The 12,040-nt window shown below is 46.7% G+C and overlaps 1 protein-coding gene across 2 annotated transcripts in view; it reads right to left on the reverse strand.

Moving 5' to 3' along the window:
- COL27A1 (collagen type XXVII alpha 1 chain) overlaps positions 1–12,040 on the reverse strand; it is a 159,602-nt gene that overhangs the window by 117,421 nt on the left and 30,141 nt on the right. For both annotated transcript variants that reach the window (XM_040606985.1, XM_040606986.1), the window contains 3 exons: positions 7,768–7,821; positions 2,634–2,687; positions 517–570 (listed from right to left, as the gene is read on the reverse strand). In XM_040606985.1, coding sequence (XP_040462919.1) covers positions 517–570; positions 2,634–2,687; positions 7,768–7,821 — 162 coding nt within the window. The remainder of the gene's footprint in view (positions 1–516; positions 571–2,633; positions 2,688–7,767; positions 7,822–12,040) is intronic.

The raw sequence follows: 12,040 nt of genomic DNA on the forward strand, positions 1-12,040 counted from the left end.
CAAACCAACCTACCAACACAGCCTGGATCTGGAAGGTCTGAAATGTCCTCGGTATGTAAAAGACGTGAGTTCAAGGAATGGATTGCTGAGGTATTGCTGTGCAAACGTCAAGGTTTCCTTGGAATGTCTAAACCTGTTCTGAATCCAGCCTTTGAGTATTGATGCTGGTTGTAGACCCCTTTCGTTACCATATTGGCTGAACCAGACCTAACTTCAGCTTGCTGATGGAAAGCCAGTGCCAGGGGGCAGAGGGATGACGCAGTGCAGTGGGACATGGAATACAAAGAAGCAACAGAAATCTGGATCCAGAATTTCATTTCACACTCTTACATAATCTTGCTGGTACAATCTTTAAGCAGTTGCTTCAGCCTACATCCCAGTTTATACATCTGCGAAACAGGCATAAGACTTTTTTTGCTTGGTACTATGACTTAATTAAATCTTTAGGTAGAGTCAGAGGAGAAAATTTTAAAATAAAAGTACTGATCTAATTCACTAGAAAAAGAATACTCTTACCTTTCTACCAGGTGGTCCAGGGAACCCAGTCAAACCAGGTAAGCCCACATCTCCCTGTAGGAAGCAAGCAAGTTTAATTAGTTTTCAGCAACATTTTCTCTATGACTAGCATACTGTTACTGAAATCATTTTGCTGCCGGTAGCACCCAAGTATTGATATTTCTAATTTCAATAACAACTCTTCAAAAACTGACTGGATAAGAAGCGTAGATTTAAACAACATCTCTATTAACAGGCTCATACAAAATAATAAACCCAACTAATTAATGGCAGCTGCTGCTAGAGTCCAGCTTTTTGCCAGCAGAATGAATGCTTTTTTTTGGGTCTTTTTTCTTTTTTTTTCTCAATGATCTCATTCAGTCACATGCTTCATTTGCCTTTTGATAGGCATTTAAATTACCAAGGCACGAAAATTTTAGTTTCTAAATGCAATAAAAACAACAGGTACCTCCTGCCAAGTCCTGTGACTGTGCTCACACCACACTACTGCAACAGCCCAGCCCACAGCTCAGCTCAGATGGTGCTGAGGGTATCAGTGTTTAACCTGCCTGTGCGACGGGGACTGAACCTTTGCAGGCTGTGGGTGGGAGGGTTTTTCAGTGGCCTGTACTTTTGAAAAGGGACTGATTGCATTGCATCCCAGCTGGCATACCCAGATCATCACAGGAACGGGTAAGTGCGTTGCTGTGAGACCTCTCTAGCATCCAATCTGTTTGTACAAGCCCATTTTGGCCGCCTCTGATTAGGATCAAAAAACCCTTTGGAGTCTCTTAACACTGTGCTGTGCCTGCTTACTGAAAATGCGTTTGGAGTATCTGGCTTGAAAATTAGGCATCACTCCAAACTCCCGCTGGAAACTCCTTGTTTCTATTACTGCTAACAGGAATAAAGCCTTGTTAACATGAGCTAAAAGGGATGTGGATCTCTCCCTTGCTTACACTGAGCATGCTTGCAAGAAAACAGTTCCAGACTCTGCGGGTGGATGATTTCCGTGTGATGCCATGCCGATGTAGTGTACCAGACATTTCAAAAGGCATCTCGTGCTGTTAGGTTAAAAGCATCATTTCAGACTTAGCCTTCTCAATGTTTTCTAGCATCACCCTCCATCTTGCATTCATGTGGCTTGCTGTGTGTGCTTTGTGGAGGCATCTGATTTCAAATAAAGGGCCCAAGTTCTTCATGGCTGACACTTTCTATTAGCTGTGCATTTAGAGCAAGGCTTATGATGAAAGGAAGAGAACCAGGCTTCTTGCCCTGGACATGAGTTATGAAGTATTGTGCAAACACCACTGAAAGAACTAATTGAGGTAGATGTTGTGGAGTCCTGATTGCTCTGCTATTCATTTCTACACTTCTGTGAGGCCTTGTTGCTCCAGTAAAAATCGCTCAGCTGTGGAACAGCGAAAACAGGAGTCGTAACTTGTTGAAAAGAATTAGCAGAACTCTGATCCTTAACAACTGCTGAATCCAGAAACCAGATACACTTCCCAGTTGTGCGCTCTGTGTGGGTTTGAGTAGAGCTTGGGGGAGAGGACTCTGGTTATCACCCAGCAGGGTCCGTGCGCTGGCAGTGCCATGGCCCCAGCAGCCTCCCTTTCCCCACCGGCGGCACAGCGAGGCTGCTCGTCAGCAGCCATCTGCTGCGGGCTGCGCATGCGATGCGAGGCAAACCACTGCTTCTCAGCTCCTTGGCAAGAACATCCTTCCCTTTGCCTTCAAGGGGTTTATTACTTACACTGGGATTGCCTCTTTCTACAGATGCATGCCCAGAGCTGGCAACGTGGGGCTGGATCTCATATGTGCTTGTTTAAATACTCAGCTTAAGCAGCCACGTGCAAGCGGTAGCAGGGACTGAAGTTTGGGCTGCAGGTTGTGCGTAAAATGGATAAACACTTGGACAACAATAAGCTGTGGCGGCAGGCACGTCTGTGCACAGTGGTCAATACCTTAGTTAACTATTTAGCCCTGAATCTGGGGTCTACAGCTTTATTTTCGGTCCTAGGTCCACTTGGGTAGCTGTGATGCTTGTGGCTGCAGCGTGGACTCCCTCCATGTGTTTGCACAGAGCTCAGAGCGCACGGGGGTCTTGATGCCTCTGCACTCGGGGCCAGTCTTACCTTCTGTCCATTGCGAGCTTTTCCAGGCGACAGCCCAGGATCACCTTTCTGGCCCTGAAACGGAAAACCTCAATTAATGACATAATCCAAGGACCCAGACCATAGGTGTTGTTCTGCTTCCACCGAGACCCCAAATCAGGAAAACATTTTGCTTATCTCCACCTCGCCCCAACATCCCAAATGTATTGAAGTCCCCAGGTATAGCTGTTTTGCTGGGGGTGATTTCAGTGAGTGATTGCGGCTGCTGAAGTGTTGAGTTTTAAATACCATTTGACAGTATTAAATTGACTAAAGAAAGGATAACTGGAAGAAGGCAATGTCAGGACTTTTGATGCTTATTAGACAGGACAGCTGCGATTTCTTCCTTGTCTGCAACTACCATCGCAAAAATAATTACCAAGCCTATTACTGTGGCTAAACCATCCTTCTTAACAACTTGCTAGATGCTGTTGCTTTTTAAACTGTGGGGAACGGATGAAACTGCAGAGAAAGTTACACTAATTAGGCACTACCAACAGCCAGGAGCAATTGTGAGGCTTTCAGGCTGGCAGAAAGAGAGAGGCATACTTTATCTTAAGTGGCTGTATTCTTGGCTGTATTCTTTATTTTTCTTTTTAAGAACTGTGATGACAGAAATTACAACTTAAGACTGTGATCTTCTGACAAACACAGGCTGGAATTTCAGCAGTGTTTGAACACCTAATTCAGGCAAAATCCTTTGAAAATACCAGTCCAAATTCTTAAAAGGTGGAAAGGTAATGTGTGCACCTAACAGGGTGAGAGATAGAAGAAGGAAAAATTAGAAGACGTTTGAAGCATGCCAGGTTCTTTTGGCAGGGGAGAGGTAAGGCTTAGCACACAAAGAAGCTTAGGTCTTCTGGCACAGCTAGGGCACAGGTATCCCAGTATCAGCCACTGGCTATTTAACACCCCTGGGATCATAAATAAGTCACAACATCTGTGTGCCACATCAGCAGCACGGGGTTCAAGTCCAACCGCCTAGCACAGGCCAGGTATGAGGGCTAATTACTGGCTGTCAAGTGAAGTGCTTGGAGGGAAGGTGAGACCCTACAAAGGAGTAATAGTATTTATTAACTGGCATTTCTCATTAGCAGCACAAAGGTCTAGTTATAGCTAGCTGAGCAGCTTTTCCATGTAGCCTCACTGCGACTACATTCAACACGTACTTCCCACCTTGCACAGAGTGTAAATCTCCCCTTCTCCTCCTCCTCCACCAGCCACCACAAGCTGCAGGGTTCAGGGAGTGAGACTACTTGGCTATGGACTGTAGGGAGCACTGCTGATTCAAGGCAGATGTATCTGCACAAGTTCTGAATGAAGGCAGCCTGGTTTCCAAACAGTAAATGAAGTCATGCAGATAATCTTGCTTTGCATGCAGCTGTTATCAGGGCAATTCTCCCACTCTCTGAACTTCAGAGCAGTCAGTGGGTACTACGACTGCTTGGAACAGATCAGTGCAGTCCTCAGGATACAGGGTGTTAATTTCTACTCCGCAAAATTAATTTTTCTACTCTGCAGCAGATAGACACCCACCACTCTCCCTAAATCCCGCCATGTGCTCAACGCAATGACTTTGAGCCACATGAAGGAATACAAGCCTCTTGCGTTTTTCCCTGGGAAGCTCCAGATCACATTAGCAAAGGCTGCGCTTTGCATCACGGTTCTGTGTTCAACGCTGCCGAGACCATCACACAGGTGGAGAAGTCAGCCACAAGCAGAATCACACGTCCCTAAGATTAATCAGCAAGACAACATCAGGGCTAGAGAGAAGGGATGCCTGGATGTGAGGGCTGGAATTGTGGATTAATTGCCCAACTCTTCTCACACAGCAATCACAACACGGGAATTAGTCTAAGCCGTGCTCATCACTAAGCCACAGCACCTTGCCCGCAAGCTTATCTCTCATCCCAACTGACCGAGCACACTGCTTCCTTTTTGCAAAAGAAAAAACTGTTTTCTCTTTTTTCCCTACCTGAGAGAAGTCTAGAACTGTGCAATTTAAACACCTCAGCTTTAGAATCCCAGTAATAGTATTTTAAACATTGGTGAGCCAAACTGATGAGCTATCTTGGAACCGAACCACTCACTAAAAAGAAAATTCAGTTTTTCCTAGTGCTATAACAAGAGCAGCTAACTACGCAAACCATACTGACGCCTGACGCCAAAAGCCTCCAGATGAGAGATGCAAACCCAACTCTTGCAATGGCTTTCGAAAACACACCCTGACAGCTAACCCTCCTCCCAAGCCCGAAGTCTATTGGGGCATTCTCAGAGCTATGTCTACTTGTTAACAAAACCGCCCCTCCTGCCCGCTGCAGCAGCTTCAGGTCGCACAGCCAACCACAAATCTAGCCCAGCATATGTCTACAGCCATTTGAGAGGTTATCTGCTATAATCAATCTCTGCTAACTAGACATAAGAGCAATTTTGGAACTGCCAAGGACAACAAACAGAATGCAAAAAGCGGGAAAAAGCCCCCTTTAAGCTGTTGCACATAAATTGCTGAGAAAAGCACCATGGGCTGAATTCTCAGGTGGCACGAGTGGGTGTAACACACCGCTGAAGTCAGCAGAACCATGCCCAAGCAGATCAGCGGGGTTTGGCTCAACAGCTACATGCAGTTCCGTGCAGAAGATCAGCTTCCCAAGTACAAGCAAGTACCAGTGCTCAGCTCCAGCGATGAGAATAAGGTGGACTCTGCACGGGATAGATTCAGAAACGCAGCAGCCCGACAGCCCGACACTGGTGCTCCCCAGCGCGGTGCAAGCAGACAAGGGATGTGCACAAACACGCACGGCTGCAGTGCCACATCACGCACAGCCCCGTACACAGCTGATCGCCTGATCTCATGAGTGCTCTGTTAATGCAGCTGATAAAAATTATGCTCCTGGGTTACTTCCTAAGTGACAATGACTTGGCATTAGTCATTGTTTCCAAGCTGTATCTATCTGGGAAACTTCAGTTCCTTTGCTTGGATGGCTTGTTTTTTCCATGGCATTAACTGCTATCTAGGGAAGACGTAGCCCAGCAGCCACCCGAAGGCTCTCAGCAAGAGAAGTTCTATCTGGGGCTGCTCTGCCCTGTCACCCAGGCTGAGCTTTCACAAGCCCATGATTTCAGCAGTGGGCTGGGTCTACGAAGAAGCTATCAGGTCCCAGACACAGGCTCGTCAAGCCTGGTGAAGGGTAGAGGCATTTAAAACGTAAGGGGGTGAAACATCACCTTTTTTGTGTGCAAAGTCCATCGTCTGGGACTGGTGTAACACCAGAGAAATGAAGGCAAGGAGGGAAGTCAAAACTCTGGGATCTGATACACACCTTCAAAAAAAAAAGTGCTTCTTATGCAAAGATCCTGCAGTCATGGCTTACCAGACTCCCTGCTCGAGATGAAGTTATGTTCAGGCCTGGGCTGAGCTACAGATCTCACATCTCATTGCAGACTTAATACTTCTTTTGATGAAGCATCATGTAGAACAACCTAATGCTGCAAATGGTGGCTGGACAAAATTAAGATATATTGCATGGACTGATGACACCAGATCTCTGCTGCAGCCTATTACAGCTATCCATCCACTGAGGGCTTCCTGCTGCCGGACTGTGTATCAGGATGGAGGAAAAATGCTTACAGGAAGTTTTTATTTCTAGTAGGAGACCAACTGAATACAACTTTACAGCCAAATGATGATTTCTGACAAGGCATTAGGCTAAAACTGTTTTTTTTTTAAAAAAAAATGTTATAGCATAGAACATAGTTTGACTCTACGGATTGGACCAGGCTGAATTTGCAGGACTGGAAGTTAGATAAAAGAACTTTGATTTGACTTATAAAACTCAACAAGTGTGATCTGGAAGTCATTGATGGAGAATAAATGCAGAACACTAAGATGTAGAACTTTTACAGCCTCACTTTTCAGGCCATATAACTGCACTTCAGAATTTAAAACAGCTGCTGTTCACCAGCATGTCTCCAGTGCCTAATTTTTAATCACGTAGAGGCAGCATGCCAAGTTTCCAGAATCTTTTTCCCAGAGCATCAATAGTGTTCATAACATCTCTGCCTACTCATGAGATCATGAAAAGAAAGGCTCTTGCTTGTACCTTTCTCTACATTTGGCTGAGACATCCCACAGCTTCCTTGGTAGCAAAAACCTCTCTGAAGCATCACAAGCATTGCCTTTCAAAACAACTGTTCTTAGCCCCTGGTAGGTGTTATAAAATAGAAACCTATGTCTGTGTAAACAATGACACCAAAACAATCCAAACCAGTTTCCCAGGAACTTCACAGTCTATAGGTAACACAATGCCTTACACACAGGAATGAGCTGGGAATTAAAACGTCTTTCTGAAGGGTTTTGCAGCACGCTGGATTAGCTCCCCTCTGGGAGCCGAGGGCTCCGGCGGAGGGAGGAGGTCTGGCTGCGGGGGGTGACTCCCCCCTTGCACGGCCCCGGCTGCCGCTGGCTGCAGCACCCCGGGGAAGCAGGCGTAAGGAGAAAGGACAGACCACACGGCCCTGGCACTGCGCGGGGAGGTGCGAGAGACCTATCGGAGAGATGAGGACTTCTAGAAGGAAGCAACGGGATCAGTTTGGGAGGGCTGATGGAGGTCAGGGTTCCCAGAAATGCTGCAGAGGGAAGGAAAGGCGAGGGAGTCGCAGGAGGAGGAGGAAGGCAGGGGAAGCCGCCGGGTGCTGCCAGCTCCCCCAGTGCTACCGGGACCCAACGGTGGAGAAGCAGGCTGCCAAACCCAGAGAAGAGAAATGAGAAAGCCAAGAAATCCAGATCTGGTGAGGCTCTGGAGTAGGAGGATTCCACTGCCCTCATCTCAACATACTTCTCTCCCTAGCACAGGCATAGCTGAAGCAGGATCTTAATTAGGCAGTCTTTGAAATTAGGGAGACCCGAGAACCAAGGCGCACGGCGGGGTCTCGCACAAGCACAGGAAAAGTGTTTGGCTGTGCCGCTGCAGCGCCCGCGTGCGAGCGGAGGGGAGGGGAGAAATGGCTTCAGCTACTCAACATTTCGTACGGAGCAGGATAAAAGCCAAGGTGGACGCCACCCAGGGCGCCCTCTGAGACGGGAAGGCAAAACCCCCTCGTGCCGATTCATACTTACTTTCAGGCCTGGGGGGCCAGGTGAGCCAGGGTTTCCGTGGGGACCTGGGGGACCCTAAAAAACACAACAAACACGAAACAGAGTCAAAAGGAGTCGGTAGCATCTGCGTTAGCCCTGGGAGCGGTAGAGCCTCCGGTGGCGCCGTGGCCAGCGCCAGCAGCCTGTGCCTTGGCGGGGACACAGCTCCAGCGGAGCCTCCTTCGCGCCTTCGGAGCGGTGAGACTCGGCTGCCAGCGCCCACATGCCGTAACGGAGGGGGATGTGTGTCTGTCACCGTGAGACTGTCAGGACAACGAGAGAATTTGGGTACACCAAATACTGCACAACCAGGAACAGAAACTGCCGGGGGGTGCGGGGAGTCACAGCCCTGCACAGAGCCCCAGCAGAAAGAGGTGGAGGCGGGCAGAGGGGAGCAGAAGCGCGTGGGGGTGCTAACAATTTTTCTGGCCAAAACAGAAGAGAACAGAAGTAATTACTAATGGGAAATTCTTCAGCTATTTGGAATGAACTCATTTCCCCCACAAGGCAACCAGATTTTTGCCTTTAGAGGTTAGGAGAATGGATGGCCAGACAGTAAAGCAGGGGGAGCAGAAGTAAGTCCCTGTTTAAACCATTTAAATCTGTATTTTGCATAGGTCTCACAAGCCAACGGCACTGTCAGAGTACCTACCTCACATCACACAAAGCAGTATCTCCTTTTACATCGTATTTTGAAAGCACCCTGCATATTTTCCGAAGACTATTTAAGGAGTTATCTGGAATAAGCAGCTACGAATAGTTTATCCTAGGATTGTACACAGCACAGAAGATCCGTTAACCTTTCAGGCAGAAGTAATAACAATTCTAAGTCCTCTTGAACACGTTCCTGGGAGATGAAACAACCTGGAGATCCAATTCCAAGGGCTCCTGTTCTGCCAAGGCTCTATGTGAGCTTTACACCACCACGAGGAGCACTTCAACGTACCCTCTAGTGAGGAGGAGCACAGGCTAGGGGATAAAAAGCTACTCACACGCTTTCTCGGTAAGCTGTAGTATTTCTGATGAGCATTTCAGCACGCGTGGGGCCAAAATCTTCAGGGTTTGATTCCCAAGGAAAATCACTGCAGTTAAAGACATGACTGCCATCCAAGTTCAGTGCCCTTGCTCTCTTTTGAGAGAACATCAGTGCACTGATGTCTAGTCAGTTTTATTTTTACTGCACTGTATTATAAAATGATGGCTTTTTTTATTTAGCTATTGTATCTTGTGGCATAGACAGCTGTCGAGTGCTCAGTGCTATTTTACAACACACGCTGCTCTGCTGTAAGAGGCTGTTCAATTAAAAGGCCGAGGATGAACTTTTCAAATGGCATCTTTCACCCAAATAAATCTTGTGTCCCATTCTTAAATTCCTTCAAAAATTTCATCCTGAACCCAAATATATTTATTGCCCCATTCTTAATTTCCTTCCAAATTTCCAGCCAGAAATTCTCCAATAGTTTAGCCTGTCTGTGAATTTCCAATGAAACTGAAACAATTTTAATTAAAATTAAGGCATTTGAGTATCAGCTTGCCATTAAAAAAAAATACAGCTGCTGTAACCAGAGTAACTGAGCGCTGAGCAGTCTTAAATAAATCCATCTTCCCAGCGAACTACGGCATCATCCGTTCAGCTCATCGGGTGGGTCACTGAAACAGGGACTTAATGTGCTGCTTAAGGTAATTCAACAAATCTGTGGTAGCAAAAGCGCTTCGACCCAAGTCTTCCAAGTCTCAGATACATATGAAACTTAATATTAATCAGAACAGTAACGTCTCTATAAAAGATGAGTTCCTAAAAAGCTCTTACACGTAAGCAATAATCTAGGTAGCTCTGAACAGGGTTCATAAATTCAGACTGCTGCTAGATATGAAGAGGGAATTCAGCTGCTATTCAGCTTTGGAGTCGGGCAGCTTGGCTCAAAGCCCATTTCAGCACAGTTAGTTGAAATCCATGCTCCACCATAGCCTGGGGCAGGCTTAAAACAGTGTCAGACGGGGGGGAGCAGCACGGTTTAGTGTGACTCCTAGCTGAAAATGAGTTTCTAGGAGGAAACCTGGAGCGCAGGAAGCTCAGCTCCTGATCAAGAGCTCCTGGATAAGCAACTAATCACACCTCCAGCAAAATTTAATGCAGTCTCTTCCGGAGCTAAACCAAAGCACAGCATCAAAATTATAAAATGCCTTAAGCAAAAGGATGGAAGAAGGGAGGAAGAATCTAGTCCCTGTATCCAGTGATAAAACACGTGACTATGAAAAACACAGGCTCTTGACATAAGATGGGGGGGCCCCTACCACTGAACTCGATGGGACTTACAGCCTGTAACTCAGGCAAAGGCAGGTCAGAGAGCCATCCTGTTCCAGACCGGCGTGCTCTTATCCCAGGGAGAAGTGGCCACATCCTGCTGATGAAGTGACAGCGGGAAGTCCAGTCCGGTGCACAAGAAACTGCTGTAACCCAGTCTGGGGCTTGTGCTAGACGTTTTAAACTGCTCTCCTAACCGTAGGGAGAAAAGGGCGTAGTCTGGCAGTAGACCTAAAAATGGTAAAAAAACCCCAACCTGATCTTGATGTGTTCCAACATGGTTAGTCCTGAATCTGTGATTACACCCACATTCTTGGCAGAGTAGAAAGATGCGGTGTGGTACAGTTAGATGGGCTGAGTAACAGAAGGTACAGGACAGCATCCGCCTCAGGAGCTGTTAGCAATAGAAAATCTGAACAGGCAGGCCTTACAAATTAATGCACACACCAATCTGCAAGCCCCAAAAACAGTCATCATGCCCCTAGGCTACCCACCTCTGTTTTATTAACCCAAGCCAATGTTCATTCCTCTTCTGCTACTGCACCCAGCAGAATCACCCATCTCCAAACAGTGCTCCCAGAAACAGCTCTCTCTTTGTGGAGAAGCAATTCAAGAGTTAATTGCTTTGTAGTTCTATAGGTAATCGCTATATTTTACCCATGCCATCCTGATCTAATTCAGTTTCCCACTCCTATCTAGAAATTAGAATTCTCCTGAACATATTTATCATCAATACCTTAGTATTGCTCATCTTTTCTATGCAGAGGATGGGACAATGCTGAGGCCACTAACTAAAACCATCCCACAGCATGTATTACTCTTTGCACGTGAGCCTGCTTTCCCACCCGCTTTGGCTCCCTCACAATTGCTGAAACAATCCGATCTAGCGGCAAGCAGACTTGCATCTGAAATCTTCCAAGCCTTGCACCAGAAATTCATGGAAAATTCTACCATGGGACAGCAGTAGCCCGAGGCTCTGTGGCACAGAGACCAGAACAATCCCTGAGTGTGTTCTCCAAGTGGGGGGAGGGGGGGGGGGGCTTCCCAAAGGTGAGGGGTTCGTAATCTCCCTGGAATGTCTTTTACGTGAGCGATGCTACTCCAGAACTACACTATGCCATCCAGTTCATCTCAGTGACGTGCCTGGAGATGGGACCCTGCTCACAGAAGCGCTTTTATGAGTAATGGTCACAGATCTCAAAAATTAACAAAAGTGTAACTGTGCAGAGCTCCCCCCATCCCTCCAGCATTCACAGGGAGGGGGAAAAAAAAATCCTCCAAACTCCTGCTAAATGTTAGAAAGCTTCAGTCAGAGGAATGACCACTCATTCAAAACTCATTATGTCTTGGGGTTTCACTGTGTAAAGCAACTTTTTCTGCTTCTGACCTACAGAACCCACTCTGACCTCTGGCTTGCTGAGAAATGAGCTAAATATGTGAAGTGAAGCCAAACAAACTGTTTCTTTAAACACTTCTTTTCAGAAATTGGAAAATCTTCCTAATGGAATGAGGATACCGGGGAACCTCTACATCTGACTAAGTTCTTGCTTGTTTTAGGAGGGAAGCCCTGCATTTTGAAGGAAAGGGAGATTTTATGCAGCCACAGACCAAATGTAACAGGGACATGTTACACCGGGACCCTGCAATCTTTCAAGCTGCTAAGGTTCACAGGAGGATGGGAAGAGCATCCCAAAGCATCAGGGAGCGCATACACATTCTCTTTACCCATCCATGTGGATCCCTCCTGTATGGTAGCAGAGAGGTTAAATAAAACAAGAGCAATTGCAGCATGCCAGGCTCTTTACTCCCAGTTCTGCCGCTGACCTGTTTTGCACGGACATGGGTAAAACACAGCCCTTGTACCTGAGTTTGCTCACCTGTTCAGAGAGGGAGATCGATTTCCAGTGGGACCTGGCTTCCTAAATTATTTAAGTGTTTTGGAAAGTTTGA

Source organism: Falco naumanni, chromosome 9 (assembly GCF_017639655.2).
Source record: "Falco naumanni isolate bFalNau1 chromosome 9, bFalNau1.pat, whole genome shotgun sequence".
In the NCBI taxonomy this organism is placed as follows: domain Eukaryota; kingdom Metazoa; phylum Chordata; class Aves; order Falconiformes; family Falconidae; genus Falco; species Falco naumanni.